Below are 20,998 nucleotides of genomic sequence, written 5' to 3'. Positions count from 1 at the left end.
TTGTAAGCGGTCTGAGCAGCCACCCCTTTGGCTCGTGGAAACAGAGGGGCGGCAGCTTCATGTGGCTGCGGGACGATGCGGCATGGCGGCCCCATAATGTGCGGACGCTCCTGTACGGATACGAGACGTCGCTGGTCAGGAGCGAGTCTTTCCAGGACATTGACGAGATTGGCTGCAAGCTAGGCGACTTAATCACGCGTATCCGCACGCATCGGGTGGTGAGTTGGTAGCGCCGTAGAACTCGAACAAAATAGGCAGATGCTAAAGATCACAGGGAGAAATCGATTTCAAGCCGAAGCCCATCGTCTTCATTGCGCACAGTCTGGGAGGACTCGTCGTTAAAGAGGTACGAGCAACAATGACCCCTTGGACCGCACAAGACGCAAGCTGACCCGAGCAGGCCATCTGCCGTCTGGCCGAGAACGACGAGATCAACGCCCGGTGCGTGTACGGCCTTGTCTTCTTTGGCGTGCCCAATAGCGGGATCTACATCTCGCACTGGCTCCCCATCGTCCACAACCAGCCCAACGAGAGCCTCGTCCGCAACCTGGCTGCCGAGTCGCACTACCTGCGCAACCTGCATCGCCGCTTCTCAGACGCCTTCTGATTGCCCGGGTCGCGCGTCGTCTCCGTGTACGAGACGCTCAAGAGCAAGACGGCCAAGGAGGAGGCACCGGGCCAGTGGAGGCTGACGGGCAAGACCGAGGTGCTCGTCACGCGCGACTCGGCGCTCGGCAGCTATCCGCCGGGCCTCAAGCACAGCCACATGCCGATGAACCAGAACCACGCGGACCTGCCCAAGTTCCGCAGCACGCATGAAAGCGACTACCAGCTGCTAATCATGTACCTGAATGAATTTTGGAGGGAGGCTGTCCACGACGTGGAGATGAGGTTTGGCTTTGAAGGTATGCAGCTGTAGTGACAGCCTTTCGACTTCCCCACTCCTTGACCAGTCCGCGTTAGCTGACCCCGACCTGGCACTGCAGGCTTCTTCTCGAGAGAGCCTCGGGCGAGCGATGAGCATTTCCTCGCATCCCAACAGCGACTGGCACCAGCAAGAACCGTGAACTTTACATTCCACGAACCAAGTGAGGCCACCTGTCCTAAGGATAAGGGCCTCGACAGACTGACGACTTGTAGAATCCACATCGCGACGTCCCGAACCCTTCTCGACCGTCCCTTTCCTTCCCGATGCCGATTTCGTCGAGCGCCCAGACGTGACTGCGTGGCTGAATACAACCCTCGCGCAGCCAGGCAGCCGTGCCGCCCTTGTCGGCCTGGGAGGTATCGGCAAGTCTCAGGTAGCGATCGAGTACGCGCACCGAACCCGACAACAATCGCCGAGCACGTACGTACTCTGGGTACACGCCGACACCCAAGCGCGGTTTGAGGAGGCGTATCGCGTCATTGCGGACCGACTGCAGCTGCCGCAGCGCTATGATCCCAAGGTCGATGTGCTACAGCTGGTGTATGACTGGTTGTCCAGCGCCGAGAATGAACACTGGCTGATGATACTGGATAATGCGGACGATGTCGAAGTATTCTTTCCAAGGCGCCACGACCGGGCTGGGACGACTGCATCGAAGCAGCAACCACTCGCACAGCTTCTGCCGCAGACTAAGAATGGCAGGATCCTTATTACATCACGGAACAGGGATGCGGCCGAACGACTGGCAGGCACCTGGGGCATATTCTTCATCCAGCGGATGGACGAGAACCAAGCAACGCAATTACTTCAGAAAAAGCTTCGAGACAAATACGACGAAGAGGCAGCCGCCGCCCTAGCTCAAGCGCTCGAATATATACCTCTCGCAATCACCCAGGCAGCCGCGTATATTGTCCGACGATGGCCACGGATGTCGTGCTCGACGTACCTGGAACACTTTCGAAAGAATGAGAAAAAGAAGGAAAGTCTGCTAAATCGAGATCTGGGTGATCTTCGGCGCGACGGCACGGCGGCAAACTCGGTGGTGGTGACGTGGCAGATGACGTTCGAACAGATCCAGAAGGAGCGGCGGTCGGCCGCAGACTTGCTCTCTCTCATGAGCCTTTTCGACCCGCAGGAGATACCGGAATGGGTACTGCGAAGCTACTATCGGAAGGAAAACGATGAGGACTGCGAGGATGATAACGACGATGACAACGACGGTGACAACGATGATGACAACGACGATGACAACGACGATGACAACGACGATGACAACGACGATGACAACGATGATGACAACGATGATGACAACGACGATGACAACGACGATGATGACGACGGTCTGGATGATGATCTAGAAACGCTCCGAGATTACTCGTTGGTGGCCGTAACCGTGCAACAAGGTATCTATGAGATGCATGCACTCGTGCAGTTTTGTGCACGAGCCTGGCTCTCGTCAGTGGGTGATATGGCAAGATGGAAGCAGACATTTCTGCACATCATGTCAGAGAATTACCCGCCGGGGAGTTATGAGAACTGGTCAAAGTGTCAGCAACTTGAGCCTCACATTGCGCAGCTTGTAGAAACGCAGCCTGCAGATGCTGAGGATGCGACAGAATGGGCGCGGTTATTGACAAACGCAGGATGGTATGGGTGGCAAGTGGGAGGATACGAGAGGGCCGAGGCATTGCTTTGGAAGGCAGTGGAGGTTCGAGAGGCAGTTCTTGGTGCAGAGAGTAGCGATACACTTACAAGCGTCAGCATTCTTGCTCTTGTGCTGCGGGGCCAGGGCAAGTACGAAGAGGCAGAGGCGATGAACCGACAGGCGCTTGATAGTCGCGAAAAGGCGCTGGGCAAGCACCATCCTTCCACACTCACGAGCGTCAGCAATCTTGCTACAGTGCTGCAGGACCAGGGCGAGTACGAAGAGGCAGAGGCGATGAGCCGACGGGCGCTTGATGGTCATGAGAAGGCGCTGGGCAAGAACCATCCAGACACACTCACGAGCATCCACTGCCTCGCTTACCTCTACCATATGCAAAACCGAGTCGATGAAGCCGGCGAGCTTTATGTCACCGCCTTGAATGGATTCAGGAAAGTGTTAGGGCCAACTCATCCTACTACGTTAGCTTGCGAGGGTCATTATGCATCTTTGAGTGAAAAGACGGCTGCAATGAGGTAACGCAGTCAATATGTGCAGTCAGTATTGCTAGTTGTTAATTAAATCATTTGATTCTGCACATTCACGAATGACCTTTCCTCCTCCCACTGAGTAGTTACAAATAGCCACAGACGCACCAGCCACAGGCAGTACGAGCAGTACATGCCCCACGTAACTTGACGTTTGACGCTAGCCTAAACGGGAAGACCCACCACTGGAAAGGTACCGATCGACTTGTTGACGTTGCTAATATCATCGTCCCACAACAGCGTTGGACCTGCTGATCACTTTTCGTAGTGAAAATCCAAATCAGAGACTCGATTGATGTCCATTTATGACTTTGAGGGACGATGAGGAGATGGTGGTGGGGTGCGATTGACTATGTCTTTAAATGCTTCGAGACATCGGTGGGTTCGGATCACGGGCTCGGGATCCGACACTGATTACAATTGATGGTTTCGAGGGATCAGGTGGCTTGAATGTGGTCAATCTATAACTTCCGAACAAGTTTGAGGAATTGCACGTGTATGGGCGGACTAGAGTCTATGTCAAAGGTAAAGTACCTGTATTTTGGCTCGGCACGCAGGGTGGCTCGCGATGTAGGGATGGACGTTACAAAGCCTTCTATAACCGGGCACTGGCATATACTCATAACCTTGGTACACGCGGCTGGCATTCTATGAGCTACGGATCACTAGCTAGCAAGATAAATAGCATTACTACGCCTTAACCTATCCTTTTGTTATAAATTGTCTAAGTATAAGTTAGGTATTTATTAAACGACCGCGATAGCGTAAAACAACTAAGTATCGGAAAGCCGAACTACGTAAGTACTGTCCTGGGGCGGATGAGGGTTCTCCTGATCGGGGACAAACAACCACCACGACCGAAGGGAGTTCACCGCTTGCCAGTTTCGGCGGTGTTTCCGGCGAGGTTCACTCTGGCCCTGGGCCAGAGTGAGGGCATTCCCAGATAAGGGGCCAAAGCAGATTTTCGACGGGGGAGCCAGCCACATCAACAACGCCCTGTTGATGCGACACTTGTGAGGGAATCTCTGATCATGGCATTGTCAGTCAATTGCGTACAAGAACGGGTGCAGAAGCGTAGGAATTCAATGGGGTGGAAAAATCAAGTCGGATTGGTGAAGCTGAGTGATGAAAAATCTGGCTCCATGCTATGGAAAACGTCACGGTGGCTTCAAGCCTTAAGTAGTACTGTACAAATATGCCCCTGATCAGTCTAGCCCGCACTGCCCTGACACAGTACGTAGTAAACCAAGACATTCCGCCTCATACTATTCATAAACTCACATGTCTTATTAAAGATATTAATGCTCCCTCGGCGGAACTATGGAAACCCTATCTCTAGAGCTAATAGCTAGGCATAGTATATCGTGTTATTGATAGGCGACCTTCGACCAACGCGGCGCGGTACATCATCACAAAGCCCCGCTACTAGAAATTATTTAACGATCGACCAGAATGAAGGATACCTACAGTTAAGCTACTCGTGAAAATTATCTTTGAGCCTGGTTCTAGGTGTGAGCCTTAATATTGGGCTTGTCCAATGGAATCCCAAATTCCCGCCTAAGATCATCGAACTTCCACTGTTGAAACAATTTTGGGAGCTCAATGTGACTCGGTTTCAATTTATCTCCACTTTCTGTAATTTGCTCTTGCTCCTCAGTAGGCTGTGCCCGTCCTGGTCCTACAACTTCTCCGTCTTGATCCCGATGAAGTGGACTCGTTAAAAACGTAGGCAGTTTCCCCAGACAAGGTGGGTCATGTTGACTACTGATACTACAAGAGCCTCCGATTTGCCGCATCAAAGGTAACTTCGGGCGTGTGAGTGAGCCACTGTCTGTACCCTCGTTTTGCGGAGAAGAGTCCGTCGATAGATTAGATATAGTATCGATAACGGCTATTTTGCCGGCAGATTGGCTGCTAAGTACCGCGGCGGGAACTGGCCGCGGGCCCGGGACCTGTTGGACAGTCGGCCTTGTCATGCGGACAGCTTCAGCAGTCTTGCAAGGTTCGTGGGTGATTCCTGTCAATGTTGATTGTGACCGCGACCAATCGTGTCGCGGGCCCTGATGGGATGCTGTAGCTGAGGGACATGGCTTCGCATGTACCGGCATAGGAGTTCCCAAAGAAGAAACGGGTTCCTGCAGACCCTTTGCAGGGTTAGCAAACGCTTCCAAGTTTTTGAGGCGGCCGCCGTTAAACTTGATGAATCTCAGGTCATTACTGACATCTCCGAAGTGTGTATTGTTCCTGTTGGACTTCTCCTCGTCCAAGGCTATAGAATGGTGAACCGAATTGTCCCGGCGCTCAAAAATCCCTCGGATGCAGCTCCAGACGAATCGGTTTCGAAAACAACGTATCATGGCACCCACTGGGATGGAGGCAAGACCAAACCCAATAGCGATGCCCCACTGAAGACCACTCTGAGGAAGTCGGCCCTCAGAGGTAGTGGTCGGAATGGAAAAGGGAGTGCCGCCGAAAAAGACAATAAGAACCTGACCTCCGCACAAAATCGCGTTGATTCCAAAGAACAACCAATGCCTTGTCAGACCCTCGAAGACATTTAAATTATTGTCAAGTCGCCGATTGCTATAGGCAAGGTCAGCTCAATTAGCGCCATCGATCTATGATTTCACCTACTTCCACAAATTGAAGATTTGCATCCAAACGAAGGTGTTGAAGACAAGCGCATGTATATATTCTTGTTCTTCAACTACCGCGAGCCGTGTCGCGGTGTACCTAAGCGAGAATGTCACACCTAGTTGATAGATAGTCTGACCGATGATCATCTTCCACATAGCTGAAGAAACGATCCTAGATCCCCTCCGGTCAGGGGCACGATCTAATATGCTGTTCTGAGGTGGATCTGTTACCAGGGCAAGAGCGGCGAGTGTGTCCTTGACCAAGTTGATCCAGAGGAGTTGCACAGCGGTGAACAGTGGTTTCTGGTGAGCGCTGACTACGGCAGTGAAGAATACGAGGACGCCGATTGTAATGGTGACTGTGAGTTGGAACTGTAGGAAGCGTTTAACCGCGTAGCTGACAGCTCGACCCCACTTCAGAGCCTCAACAATGCTTGGAAAATTGCTAGCCACAGAATGTATGCCAGAGCCCTCCTTGGCAATGCCGGCTCCGGGCCCCTCAATGGAGAAACCGATATCCGCAACATTCAGCACTGACGCATCCTTGGTATCCTCACCAATAACAGCAACAGTTTCACCAAGATCCTTTAGTCGCTCAACCAGGATTTGCTTCTCCTTGGAGCTAGAACTTGCAAGCACCTGCAGGCTGGGAATGATTTTGTTCTGCTCCTCCTTGTCGAGCTTCAGGAACTCTGGGCCTTCCATCGCAATTCCCTCGTCGTGAAGGATGCCACACTCTTTGGCAATAGCGCAAGCGGTGAGCTTCTCGTGACTAGTGACTAAGCGCAAAAACACGCCAGCTCTTTGGCAGTCCCTGGCGGCTTCAGGAACGCCAGCTATTAAGGGTTCTTGGATTGCAACAAGTCCAATAAAGCACATTTCTGTGAACACTTCTTCCAATACAGCGTCACTACTGTTGTCCTCACTACGTCGGGCTTCTGGTAGGGGCCAAATGTCGAAATCGCGGTACCCGAGGCCAATGACAGTCAGAGATCGTGAGGTATATCCCTTGATGAGTGCATCAATGCTCTCAATGTCGCTGGCTCTAAGGCGGCCGCTGCTGCTATCTTGATCCGGGCTCTTCAGCAGCCGTGTGCACTTACTGAGAAGGATCTCCGAGGCGCCCTTCACGTACAGGCGGGCCTTCCCATTTTCTAGCTGCGCGACCACACCCATACACTTCCGGCCATAGTCAAAAGGAATGAGCTGCAGAATCTTGCCATTGACGCGCTCTTCGCTGACAGAGTCCAGTGCGAGGAATTCTCGTGCGAACATGAGGAGTGCTGTCTCCACCTTTGATCCGATGAAAGTAGAGACCCCATCTACGTCGCCCTCAAAAGCTGTCGAGTTGAGCGAGATGGACTTCAGTAGTAGGTCTTGAGTGTCCTTGGCAAGTTCGGAAGCAATTTGTTGAGGTGTAAACTCTTGAGCTGATTTCTCGGAAGCTGCGGTTCTGGAGCGCTCGAAGCGAAAACCATTACCCACTGTTCCAGCTACCACTATACTCTTGCTCCGAGAAACTATACCAGCCACACCAGAGCAAATAGTCGTGGCGTTTCCCAGGACATCGCACCCCTTCAGATAACGAACAAAGTTATTAGTTCCGCGCATTCCTGGAATGGCAAACGCGAGTGCCATCGTGGGCGCCAACGGGAGCCCTTGCGGAACTCCCACGATTATAAATATAATGACGGCAATAAGGATGTCTAAGACTTCCTGGGCCTTTGATAATGCTGCACCCGTATTCTGCGGGAGTTTAGTGCAAAAAGTAACGAGCAGGGTGACAAGCAGGACAAAACTAGTTACGCCAACGAGTCTGGCAATGCGTTCGGCAATTTCATTCAGCTTTGATTGGAGGAGTGTGACTTGGAGATGCCCTGTCCCAGTGACCAGAAGAGTGCCTTCCCCATTCATAACGCGACTGCCGGAATGAATGAAGGAGTCTGCTTCTATTACAACCTTACCCTCCTTTACATCCGCTGACACCTTTTCTGCGGAGTCTTTTGGGAAGAAACCAGCCTCATGCGTCGCTGCGAACTCGTCGCATTGAACTCCGGTTCCCCGAAGCAGTAAGCCATCAACATCGGTCACATCCCCTGGTTTGAGATGAAGAACTCTATAGGCCATCCTCCGAATGAAATGTCGCTCCATCTGCCAGTCAGTGAATGACCCAGTGACAATTACGACAGCAACGGCGGCGATGATTGCCATGCTCTCAGTCCACCGCGCCGATGTATCGCCGACCTGATGTTGTCCAGTGAATTTCTGGTACAGGGCAATGACCAACGATGTTAGCACGGTAATCGTCAACAGCATTAAGGCCTTGTCGTTACATGTGTCTAATACGAACTTCCAAAAGCTCTTGCTGTCCCTTCTTGGTATTCGGCCATCCTTATACGACCGACTTAGACCTATTTTATGTATATTGTCGAGAGCAGCCTCAATCGCAGGCAACCCACCGAGTTCGTTGATTTTCGATACGCTTTTGGAGTTAAAGCTCTCGCCGAGCTTGCCTGCTGCGGGCCCTCCCGATGTTATATCGATAATACAGTCACTATTTTCCCTGAAGTGACTGAGGTGGCCCGCTATGGAGCTATCTATAGAGGCAGTTGGTGTACTAGAATGATCTTGATTATCCATTATAGTCTGCCCTTGTGATGAGACGTGTTAGTACTAGCTCTCAAGTTGGGTACATAACATAGAAAATGGTGTTATCAAATGTGCAAAGCTTCGTGTTGGATGAACAATGGGGATCTCTGATCTTACTTACCTTTAGGGGAAGAGATGAGTAGCGCAGGACCCACTCCGTCAGGTGACAATCCTGCTGGAAGAGGTCGAATGCATACCTATTTTATGTGAATTCACTGGTCCTAGTCTCATTAAAATGAATGAGTTCTTGAGAGCAAATATCCCGTAATGCCTATCTTAATGCCAAAACTATGCTTAGAAGCTCGTGACAAATCTGAACTGCCATAGCACACCTAAAGACTCCGAGCTGTCATAAGATAAGTTTACTACTATAAACTTTACGTAGTCTCTATTGGACACCAATTTCGAATCTGACTGTAATGCATCTGATCACCGATTTTAGTCATCTAAAAGATGGCCCACGGTCCGTCGTCGATGGAAGCGTTCTTGGCTGATCCAGCAAGTCCATAGCCGCATGGACCAAATAGACTTATGCTTCCCAGTCTCATCATGGCACTTCGAATGCTTACTTGAGGTCCGACAACAGCGAGACTTGCGAGAGCGCCAAGGTATCGCATGACTTTTAACGCTAGGAGCGCTAGCTGGAGCTGCAGGCACTTGTTTTCAAGTCATTGCCTTGGTCAGAAGATAACCATGTTGGCTGCCCGTATTAGTCGGCGCTCTGCCTGTCTTCACAGAAAGCCGGGTATGGCAAGAGACTTGGTCACGGTCAGGGCTCTACTCTCACCTGCTGGCAGCCTAATTGTGAGTTCGACCCATGGAATCTGCATCGGGCACATGTCGTAGGTGTGGACATCGCCGGCTACGTACGCCGGCTGATTAGCAATGGTATGATAGGGTTTAGGTCGCCTGCTACTTGCGTGTAGTGGAAGCTTGATTGGACTTGCCACGTCAAATAAGGTGGATCTTTGGAAGCAACGCATCAGCCTTTCAAATCATCCATCTCCCCAAAGCCACCAGATCCCATGACCCGTCTATTAAGGCTCAGATGCCCCTCGCCCTAAGGTAAATCTATCGCGAGGAGATATACATATGCCGTCCAGACCGGGCTCTTCTACCTTTTGATTCGAGATCGGTACACTATCATACCACTTCAGGGTTCTACCAGTATGACAATCGAGCTTTTCGATCTCGGGCGGCGTTATTGAAGGTCTTGATGGGGCTAAAGACGGGGCATGATAACAGACGGAGAGCCCTTCTGAATTGTAATGCATACACGAACCTGCATTATTATTGTGGCTTGTGCATCGCGTCCAATTAGCTACACTAGACTGCCTTCAGATAGGACACCCTTTCCACCAGCTCAACAACGCCATTTACGACCCCGAGTGGGTGAGCTGTCGCCCACCTCATGCGGCACCGCACACAACCTTGAACGACTCCACACCCAGCCTTTTCCACGAGCTGGCCAAGCTAGTCACGAAGGCCAAACCGACCGCCGTGGTTGAGATGGCAAAAACAATGTTGATTCCTCCCATGTAAGCCTGCAGGATACCGGTGACCTGGGCGGCGGGGAAAGCCGTCTGGATCTGTGTCGCGCCTGTGGCAATCACCATCTCCGGAGAGGATGTCGGCACATATTCTTTGAGCTTGACCAGCAGCTCATTCGCAAAGGCTGATTGCGCGCCCGAGAGAAGAAGCGCACTACCAAGGGTTTGGAAAACTGAGCGAAAAGTAATTGTTAGTCCTCAGGTACGCGGGTAAGTAGAAGGAGTTTGAGAATATGTTATTACACATAATGGTGGATGTAGTCAAAGCCAGATCCTCAGTTGCAGCATTTCCTTGGGCATGAATCATTGGGACTTGAATAGCGAGACCAAAACCAGCTCCGGCGAGAATCTGGTACGCAGTCAATCTGCTCCCATTCGCGCCGAGCCTAAGAGTGCACATGAGCCCTGTACCAATCATCCCAATGGCACAACCAACCACCATGAGCGGTATTGCGATGCCAGTCTTCGAGATGAGCACGCCCGACAACATGGTGGCAAAGGTGACGGCAAGAATAATTGGAATGTTGCGTAATCCGGACGTGGTTGGAGAATCGTTATTAATGCTCTGGTAGTAAATTGGCAGATAGTAGACGATAATGAGGTAGGCAGAGCTCAGGAAGAAGCCGCCGAGTGCATTGACCCAGACAGTTCTTTTCCTGACGATGCGCGGAACTATCATGGAGCGCTCGCCGTTATACGCCTGCCAGGCAATAAAGACGACAATAACGACAGCAGATCCTGCAAGGAGGCCGGCGACGGTGTCTGAACCCCACGAGTGGCTCTGGCCACCATACTGGACAGCCAAGATGAAAGCGATAGTCGCTCCCATAACCAGGACGATACCGATTGGATCCATTCGAAGGAGCTTCTCTCGAAGAGAAGCCGCTACTGGCTTTGATTTGCTTGGTGCGGTAAAGAATAAGAGGATGACGATTCCTGAGAGACCGCCAATGGGCAAGTTGACATAAAAGCACCATCTCCAGGAGGCATGGTCGGTGAGGGCACCTCCAATAAGGGGCCCGGCGACAGAGGCAATTCCGTAAGAAGCACCCATGATCCCGGTGAACAATGGACGTTTTCTGGGTTCGGCGGCAAATGCAATGAGTGTATAGCAGCCAGAGCTGAGGCCCCCAGCACCAACACCGGCGATGCCGCGTCCTACGATGAAGGCAGCAGAGTTTGGTGCAGCGCCACAAAACAGGCTACCAATCTCGAAGATGAGCATGGCAACAAGGAAAGTGGTTTTGAGATCAAAGTACGTGTAAGCCTTGCCCCATGCCGACTGGAAACCACCGATGGTCATGAAGAAGGCAGAGCCGTACCAGGCAACATCGGAAAGACCACTGAATTCGTCTGTCATCTTTGGAATAGCTGTGGCGACGATTGTCTACTTGGTTTGTTAGCTCTATTTCTCAGCGGTTCCGGTCCGTTCGTAAAGACCACGTGGGTCGAATGGGTGGTTAGGATTCTTACCATGTCGAGTGCTACCAAGAAAATGCTCAAACCCAAGGCAACAATGATAAAAATCAAGGATATTCCCCAAGGATAGTCACCATTGTCATCAGCGATTTCAGCGTCAATAGTTGCGGCGTTGCATGCGATGACTGTGATGTTCGTAAGCGTGCGATCATCGTCTCCTTTCCACTCCACACCTAGTTCTTCATACGGCCGCGGCACTGCCATGATAATGCTGATTAAGATTCAGTCCAAGTCTGAACGCGTCAGCACTCTGGTAGCTATACAGATGAGACGTAGGATGATGCGGTAATGAAGCCGAGTAGAGAGGCTGGGAAGGTGTGATGTATAGGTGACTTTTAAGGTTTCGTCTTCCCGTCCGTAGTATTATTTAATCACAGCCTAGTAGTGGACCAAACTGTTGTTGTAACTACGAAAAGACAAAACATTTGGTTGCGCGTGTGCCCCCCCCCCCGGGGGGGGAAGAGGCGGCAGCATGTGATAATACATACAGTACTGTACAGGGCTGCTCGGTAAAAGGAGCAGGATACACTACAGTACTATAGTACAGTCGCATTCGAATTCGGTGTCCGTAGAGGTCATGCACAAATATACACAATACTATAGCAAACGAGAGTCTCGCCACCAAATAGTTGTACACCTATCTGGCCGAGCGGCCGAAGTCAAAGTCCATATCTTGCACGGCGGAGCCTCCGCAATCGCTCGAGAACTTATAACCATATTAATCTTGATTTCGACCGGCCGCTTTTGGTGGCGATGATAAGGCGTATTTGGCCTCCTAATCCTCCAGCGAGACCATGCTCAGAGAAAGGCGTGGTCAACAAGCAACGGGAGTCCACAGTGTTCTAGCAATATTAGGTGTAGGTGTGCAGTCTATGGACCGCAAATAGCGGTCGCCTCGTCCTCATTCCATTTAAGACTCGCAAGGGACAACATGCCGCTTTTGGCAAAAAGCGATATAAAGTTAGGATGTAGATGAGCATACCGGATCTATACATGTTCACGGGATCGAGTGCGGTTAGAGGGGCCTCTGATAAGTTTATGGCCAAGACTGGACATAGACTGGCCACCGCCGAGCTTCGTGCCGTCGTCAATTCACCGCATGCCTTGAACGGTAGGTATGGGACTGTGGGAACTCCTGAGTACCGGAACGGAGGCTGGATGACTCATCTGTATGTGATCCAATGTCTCATGTGGCTACCATGTAGAGGCACTATGGCTATGTGCCTGGCTACTAAGTTAGAATGGCCACGTAGACATTGCCCTGCGCGACATGGTTCGCATCATCGCAATCAATCACGATGCTATCCGACACCTGTCCATACCCGATCCGCGCTTCGTGGCGACGCTCCGCCCGAGATGACCGACAGCAGTTCACCCGCGAAAGCCAGGCCAGCTGCAAAGACGACCTAAATAGCGACCCAGATATTCCGACCCAGCCGGCCCTCGGCGGCCGTCATGCTCAATGAGGCCGGCCTCAAGTCCCCTTCCTTCTGGGCTACCGCAGTCCACTTCACGGAGCAGGTCGACGCCCGCGCCTCCAAAATTTCGATCCTCTAGGTCGCTGGGGTGGGCCAGCTGGCGAAACTTCTACTATGTAGTCCTCACGCTTGTATTTCAGCCGTCATCGCGCAAGTCGCCATATCTACTGAGATGCCACTTCGTTCCCCTGGCATGTCAAGTAGACGTCTCAATGCCGGATTGGGGAATGTGCCCCGTGCGCATGGCGTGGCATGGTGGTGGCTGTGTACCAGGATGATCCTCAAATCACCAGTGCTCGGGCAGGAACATGAAGTGCAGACCAGTTGCACTCAAAGGTGGTCCTCTTATCCCACTGCTGGTCACCTCGGGGAAGGCTCCTGGATCATAGCAACTTGGCGGGGCGCCAAGGCAGGGATGCGCCCTCTGTGCGCCGCAAGGCGAGCCGGCACAAGGCTAGGCTGGTTGGGTAGGCCTGTAGGTACAGTAGATCAGAATGAGGTTGCGTCTGGCTGTGCAGTCAGAGAATAACACCAAGGAGGAGAACGTCGGCGGCGGCAAGATAGAACTCTGACTGACTGATCAGCACTAGTGTATACTTTCCGACATTCGCCGCCACAGAAGGCCGTCAAGCAGGTCAAGGTCGCGTGCACCGCCGGAGCCGTTTACTTGCTCCGGCTTGGCGCCCCGCCTTTTTGAGCGCTCTGATTGGCCGCGAAAGTTTCGCCCGACCGCGAAAGTTTCGCCCGACCGCGAAAGTTTCGCCCGACCGCGAAAGTTTCGCCCGACCGCGAAAGTTTCGCCCGACCGCGAAAGTTTCGCCCGACCGCGAAAGTTTCGCCCGGCCGAGAAACTTTCTCAGCCCCTTCCCACGCAACAATTTCTCCCCAGCTCAGAACACCTTCAATCGCCAATTTCTTCAACGACAACTGCACCAACCTCACCATGCGGAGAATTCCAATCAAGTACACTAGTAGGCAAAGCACGCATCAAGCGGAAGCCTGCTGGGAATGATCAGGCCTACTACTGTATACCCTGATAACAACTCTACTATATCTGAACAAGTGCAGCTGCTGGTGTAACATACAAGGGTGGAAACAAACGAGGCTTCGCGTATTTTTCAGAACGAATGCTCGCTCAACGTGACATGTGCATTGTTGGCGAGGAAGGTTCCAGTGGGCAGCCATCAATTTGCCAACAGGTGTATGCGACCTTTCGCTGCCTAGGTCCGGCCTGCCACGTCGGGCCGTACTGCTGGCAGGATAGGGACACCACGAAGCGATACCGCTTGAGAGTACACCACTTCAAAGCGCTGATTGAGCATGTTGAGCAGGGTGGCACTTTACTTTGCCATGACGATGTGCCTAGTAGCCTCCGTGAGCAGTTGTTTGCAGAGGATCAACAACGTTTAGAAGCACGGCAGCAAAAGGCAACATCTCGGGCCAACCGCCCATCGATTAACATCACAAATATCATGCCAAGGGCCTGGCTCTCTCCTGCTCCAGAATCCGTAGCTGTTTCTGTGGCGGCGTCAACGTCTCTCAGCAGACCTTTATCGTCTGCCGTTTCTCTTGAGATACCCGGCCTACGAGACATCAGAGTGAAGGACTATTGCGACTGGCCTTGTCTGCAAGTGGAACACCTATATATTAAGCAGGAGTTCCACAAAATCTATCTCGTCATGATGGAGCCTTGCCTCGACTTTGAGCAAGTGTTTGAGGATCAAGACGCAGGGTCTTTCATGGAGAAAGGGGTGAAGATTGGAGTCGCCCGTCGTTTTGTCCGTGATATTAGTAAATGGGTCGCGCTGCGTAGTGAATAGTGATAGGGCTCCAATATTTGGCAACGCATTTTCATAGGGCCTGATTTGTGCTGTCTGCATTCTGGAAATGACCTTTCGCGCTCGCCTGCCTCGAACCACCGTCTGCACGCACCACAAGTGAACTGGGGCGAAATCCTCCTCTTTCCACTAAGGTCTTTGATGAAGCACTTCAACTCTGCAAAAACTCACCCAATCCCTAAGGTCCAGCATGTGATCGGCTTTTTGGTCTCAGAAGTTGTGCTGGTGATGTGGATAGCGTGGGTTGAATGCCAAACTGGGGGTTGAAAGAGATCCATCACGGCTAGAATGTCCCCACTTCGTGAAATATGCATTTTTACAGTATCAGTTAGTTACATAACGTAATCCACAAGCGACCCGCCCACACAAGCGACCCGCCCACCCTCTACGCACTCGTATGATAATATATAAGTCAAATTAACCATAACGCCTTAAATCAATTGAAACTATGAGGAATCCTCTTCTTCAGAGGCAGATACAACTTTCTGACACGTACGAGCATTATGGCCAGGCTCGCCGCAGACGCCACATCGTCGCGCGCGCGTTTCGGGCCTCCTCGTACGACCACTATTCTGACTCGTTTCCGCCATTAACTGCTGCGTCGCATCGATTTGAGCCTTCAAATCCTTTGCCTGATCAATCGTGAGGGACCCTCCTTTCTGTAGCTGCTTTCTTTTCGTACGACGACGGCGGCTGAGGCGGTCGTTTGCATCTCGAAGTTCGGCGATATCATGGCGCATAAGGTCCTGCTCGTGTGCCATCATCGCCATCCCTTTATGAAGCTGCTTAAGGCTTACGACTATAGACGACGGTGAGCTATTCTGGTGTCGTACGATGCGATTTTTGAGATACTCCGTCTGCGATTCGGCCTCAATCGGGTTATTCGGCGTCTTTGAGACCCAGGGGGGTGGTAGTCCAGCAGAACCTGGTGGTGTCGGCGTACGAAGCTTTATATCTAGCTGTGAAATTACATAGTCCGGGTCGTACGGTACTAGGCCTATCGCTCTAAAGCCTGCCTGGATGTTTGATTTGGTCATTGCAGTGTCGTACGCCTTATAAAAGGCTGGGAGGAAGTCCTCCTTTGAAACGTGGGTTACGTGCGCCCGCATTAGACCTTCGATTTCTTTACCGTACGCCCGTTTCAGAGGTCCAAAACACCCAACATCGAGAGGCTGGAGCTTATGCGACGAATGAGCAGGCATACAGAGGGTAACAATATTCTGTTCTTTGCAGTAGAGCTCGAAATCGACGGAATGGTGGCTCTCGTGGCCGTCGAGGATAAGGAGGCGGTAGGCACCCTTCGTACGACTCTTTGTATGGAAATCGAAGTGTTTTACCCATTCTAGGCCTCTCTCGTTCGTCGTCCAACCGTTTTCAGAAAGCGCGATTACCCAGTCGGGCGGTAGGGGGCTATTCGCGGTCCAGGAGTCGAGGTGGACCTTCCCGGCGAAGATGATATATGGCGGGATTGAATAGCCGTACGACGCGATACCCTGGATTACTGTAACCCATTCCTGATTCCCTTGTTGTACGGCTCTTGGCCTCCCGCGTCGATCGGAGGTTGTAACAACAGTTTCGGCGGAGATTTTGCCCATCGCGAAGCCCGTTTCGTCGAAGTTGTAGATATCGTCATCGTGGATCCCGTATTTCGCGACTATATTTCGTACGAGCTTAAACCACGCGTGATACGCGTCCGGATCCTCGCAGAGGACCCTCTGGTAGTCGATTCTTCGATTTAAACGCGTACGGAGCTCAGGTCGTCGTCGTACGAGGTTTGAGGCCCAGTTCGTTCCGACGCGTAGCGCGTCGCGTACGCGGAGGAGTCGATCCGCCATTTCTCGAACACCACTAAGCCGCGGCGGAAACGATCGCGAATCTAGGTCGATTACGTATTGTACGATACTGTCCTCTTCGTACGAGGTCAATTTCTGGTTACGTGGTCGGGTATCGCCTTTCGCAGAGCGGCCGTGGTATCGTTGTTGTAGTGTTGTACGTGATACCTTATATATCGATGCAGCCTTTCGTACGCTTAATTTAGGGTCTGATTGAAGCGCATTTAGCGCGAGAATGATCTCTGATTCAATTGATTGTCGTGGCATACTTGTTCGTGGAGAAATTAAGGAAAGAAGAGGAGTAATTGAGAATTGCAGGAATATGACCCGGTCGCTTGTGTGACCCGCTTGCTTGTGGATTACGTTATATTTATATAAGGCAATTGCTACACCGGCGTGAACGAATGGCTACACCGGCGTCACTCTTACACAGGCGTCACTTCCATGGCCTCTGATTCGCTCTTTTTTCCTTCGACCCACAGGTACATCGGCGCAAAGGCGGTGAAGCCAGCTCCCTTAACAAGTCCCTCAGCTTCGGTAAAGAACCAATAGGGTCAACCCAGGTCTAAATCGAGCTCATAACAAGATCTGCAGAACAAGACCAATTCAAGTATGCTCTAGATGCCAGCTCTCCATATCGCTATCCTCTCACTACTATCGAGGGAAGTACCTCCTCGTCGCTGTCAAGCAGCTCCCACTGACTCCTTCGCCTACGAATGCTAGGCTGCGTCTGCCGCCCGCTGGCACGTACTCCTGTAGTTCTTCCAGCTCCAAGAACAACTGACCGGCTGCGCGTTTGGCGCTGGGATGGGGTACTGGCCTGGTTACTAGCCTGGCTGCTGGTCTGTTGGCTCACTTCCAGTGGAGGCCTAGCTAGCGTTGACTTGTTGAGACTTCCCGGTGGTCGACCACGTCTGCGCCGTGGTGACTTGCTTGCTGGTTTGTTGGCTGGCTGGCTACTGGGCTGGCTGCTTGCCCCGATGGCTAGCCGCGCTGGAACAACCTGCGTGGTGTTCTTAGGTCTGCCCCGGAGAGCAGTGGCGATCTTAGGGTCGAGGATTCGTCGGTATGGATCTCGAGAGGATGGCTCTCGTAGGCGCCACCGAGGATGGACCTCCCATTTGGTGAAAGGCGTGCCACTTCCCAGCTTTGAGTAGATTGTGTGACAGCAGGGGATTCCAAGTTCGGTCGAAACCGAGCATTCCTCGCCGCAATCCCCGAGAGGGTCAGGAAACGGATTCTTTCCTGTCGGCATTGCTTTCCTTGCCAGCCGATATTGTTTCGTGATCAGTCCGAGACCCTTCGAAGAGAGCGCTATTCGGAGTTCGCCAAGATACTCCGAGCTGGACCCCATATACTCTCGTGCGGTAAGTACCTCATCCGCTGCGCAGGCATCGTTGAAATCCCGCTCTTGGTCCTTCATCATGTCCTGCATAGCCTCAAAAAGGCGATAAAGATTGCTCATACCATTCAGAAGATAGCTCTTGATGTTGTTGTTGCTTGCTTCTGTACCAGAGGTGACACGGACCCCGAAATTGCGATACTTCCGGATGAAACAGCGGGCCCATTGGGCCCTGACGGGCATGTAGGTTCCATGGAGATACCGCAGGATAGCTCGCTGGTCATCAAACTCCTTACAGAGGTTTGCCCATGCCTCGTCGTGGGCCTCCTCCGTCTCAGCAAATAAGACGAGCTTCCACATGATGAGAACTCCTCGATAGTTATGAGGGATAGCCTCGGTTATTGGCGTGTGAACCAACTCTCGGTCTTGAGGGGTTAGTTGAGCTTGTGGCTGCGGGGTAGTTGCCTCTCCGTCGCTGGTACCAGGGCTACTTCTGCTGCTGCTGCGGGCGTTAACCCACCTCTGCTTTGACTTAAGCAGGATGTTCGAATTGATGTGGTGGATGCACAGCTGCTGCTGTACATCGGGGAACTGGTCGTTCAATGCGGCTTTCATCTGGTCGTCGAAATCGGTGACGATCACATCCGGTCGCCGGATGGAGTGCTGCTCTGCTAGCTGTCGAATGCTCTCGGAGAGGAATTGGAACCCTTCTCTCCTCTCGTTATCTATCAGACCGAAGGCAGCGTTATAGACAGAGCCAAGGCATGTCTGTCCCGTTGCTTGGAATAAGGGAAGCTTGAAGCGGTTCGTGTTATATGTGTTGTCGAAGCTGATCACCTCGGGGAACCGCTTCCACATCTGGAGGCAGTAAGGAAATGTCCAGACAAGGCCAACAAGACGGTTTGGCTCATCGTCTCCCCACTTAACGAGATAGGGAACCTTCATCTCGTCAAGCAGCTTGATCAGTGCTGCAGTAGGAGTATGGCCATCCAGCTTGTCTCGGTTGATACGAGATCTGGCGTTATAGATGTCTTTCCGTGTAAAGGATGATTCGGGATGCTGCTCCTGGACGATAGCACGTACGTCACGGGCCCGAATTCCGACCCGACGGCTTGTCGATTCGACCGTTGTCCTGATAGGCTCGGTGAGTCTCCGATGGGAGGGATGAGCAGATGGCCCGATGCTGCGGCCGTGGTTATGCTGGCTGTGTTCGGGCTTCGAGTGTTGTCGTAAGAGCCACTTCCCCTCTTCTAACGCCTCGGCAACAACCATCCATTTACATCCACACTTTCGAGACTTCCGTCGTCGAAGTCCTGCGCCTTGACTAGGGGCTGGTTCTCCGAATCGATCGCATTGAAAAGTGTACCGGATCCTCCGACCCTTATATGAATGTGCATTTCGTCGAACAATACCGAAGCCATTAGCCTTCGCGAAAGTATTCACCCACTCGAACAGGACTTCGGCTGACGGCGCTGGGTCGCCTGGGATAGCTGGGTTCGGGATCCCGTCAGGGACAGGCGATGACGAGAGGTCGGGCAAGGGCGGTGAAGCTATAGTCGGAGAGTGCCTGTCTCGGGGAGGCGAGTAGGGCGGAGGTGATTCGAGTGCATCTGAACTAAGCGGCGAGTAACCCCATCTCTCACGCCATTGGCGGACTTGTTCGTATGACCGGACGAGCTCGAGGGTTAGTCTCCGGTGTGTCCCAATCACCTCGCGTACTAGCTTGAGAACAGAATGAAACTCGGCCTTGGTGGGAGAGGGATGCTCTTGTACTGATTGCGGTGGAGAGGAGCGAGGTAGTTGGTCCGTTTCTGGGCCTGGTATAGGGATTCTAACTCGTTGGGACCGTCTTCCTTGGGATGGGAAATCGTTCGAAAGGTGAATCTCTTGATCGAATCGTAGCCCCCATGGTGGCTCGTTCAGCCCGCGCGATCCACGGGGCCGTGGCGCGGTCGTCAACGTCTCTGGATATGAGGCGAAAAGATTATAGAGTGCTTCATCGTCGCCGACGCCGTAGTGTCGGCCAATGCTCGTGCCTGTGCTATTAGAGGAAGGTGGTCTTGAACTATCAGATTGGTCCTGCCGCTGTCGTTTTCGAGGCCGGAATTGATAGCTTCGTCGTCGTTGGTTGCTTAGGGAGCTAGATGGAGACTCGGGCTGGGACATGACGGCCTCGATCGCGATAGGGAGTGTCGCACGCACGGTGAGAAGATGAGTAAAAGAGTACTTGATTCGACTATGAAAGAAGGAAAGAAGGGTCTCATTTCGGGCAGAAAGTAAAGACCTGCTTTGCGATGCCGATTCTAGATGAGGCTGTTGGCGCGATCTGATACAGCCTGTGTTCGAGTTTTGGTCTCAGCAGGGGTCCAACACACCTCACTCCAGCCCTGTGACCTTAACAAATACCGTATCTTTCGCGAAAATCATTCTAAGTAGGCTCGACATGCGGCAAAGAGGTAATTAGTGTAGTAGCTAGCTGGTGAAGAGCTTCCATAAGGCGCGTCGATCGTTGCGGTGGAGAGGTAAGCCCGAGGTACAACGGGCGCTGTTGGCAGAATCTAAATGCACTAACAAAAAGGGATGGACCAATCAAAGGCCGTAAAAGCGACGCCTGTATAAGAGTGACGCCGGTGTAGCCATTCGTTCACGCCGGTGTAGCAATTGCCTTATATAAAGTGATATACTTTTATAGCCTTAACCCTGACAAGGGGTCCTTACGCGTAATACAATTCACCTAGTCCCTAGAGGACACCTTTTTCGAAGTTGACTGCAGACAGGTAAACACGCAGTTCCATTACAGTACAGTAACAATGCCCGCCAGTGTGTGGCCCTTGAGCTAAACTTATTATTAAGAGTACAGTACAGCACAGTACGTTACCGGAGTACCCAAGTAGTGGCGTAAAGATGTATTTGTTCTTGTGCGAAGGAGCTACTATAAGTCAGGCTATTGAAAGTGCCCCAACTCTGCTACGACAGGTTGCACTACCGGACATAAGCTTCCTATAGATTCCAGCTCATTTGGCTACGTAGGGCATAGTATATGAAAGGCCCAGCCATGTTCTGGGTGTATGGAGCA

At 52.1% G+C, this 20,998-nt stretch overlaps 3 protein-coding genes across 3 annotated transcripts; 1 reads left to right on the top strand and 2 right to left on the bottom strand.

Moving 5' to 3' along the window:
- Positions 1-766: 766 nt before the first annotated feature.
- B0I36DRAFT_376886 (P-loop containing nucleoside triphosphate hydrolase protein) lies at positions 767-3,110 on the top strand (the record flags this gene model as incomplete). Its single annotated transcript, XM_046160507.1, has 2 exons — positions 767-905; positions 1,141-3,110. 2 exons carry the CDS (start codon positions 767-769, stop codon positions 3,108-3,110), a joined length of 2,109 nt encoding a protein of 702 aa, XP_046008834.1.
- A 2,173-nt stretch (positions 3,111-5,283) lies between these two features.
- On the bottom strand, positions 5,284-8,157 carry B0I36DRAFT_229382 (uncharacterized protein; the record flags this gene model as incomplete). The annotated part of the gene is made up of 2 exons (XM_046149120.1): positions 5,284-5,701; positions 5,753-8,157. Coding segments are annotated over 2 exons (2,823 nt in total), but the record flags the coding sequence as incomplete, so codon positions are not given.
- A 1,655-nt stretch (positions 8,158-9,812) lies between these two features.
- Positions 9,813-11,636, bottom strand: B0I36DRAFT_251038 (efflux pump antibiotic resistance protein; the record flags this gene model as incomplete). Its single annotated transcript, XM_046150584.1, has 3 exons — positions 9,813-10,126; positions 10,197-11,340; positions 11,427-11,636. 3 exons carry the CDS (start codon positions 11,634-11,636, stop codon positions 9,813-9,815), a joined length of 1,668 nt encoding a protein of 555 aa, XP_046008832.1.
- Between the last annotated feature and the right edge of the window lie 9,362 nt (positions 11,637-20,998).

This window comes from Microdochium trichocladiopsis (assembly GCF_020744255.1).
Source record: "Microdochium trichocladiopsis strain MPI-CAGE-CH-0230 chromosome Unknown B0I36scaffold_9, whole genome shotgun sequence".
Lineage (NCBI taxonomy): Eukaryota > Fungi > Ascomycota > Sordariomycetes > Xylariales > Microdochiaceae > Microdochium > Microdochium trichocladiopsis.
Note: the sequence above shows the minus strand (reverse complement) of the source record. Positions and strands in the feature narration are given on the sequence as shown.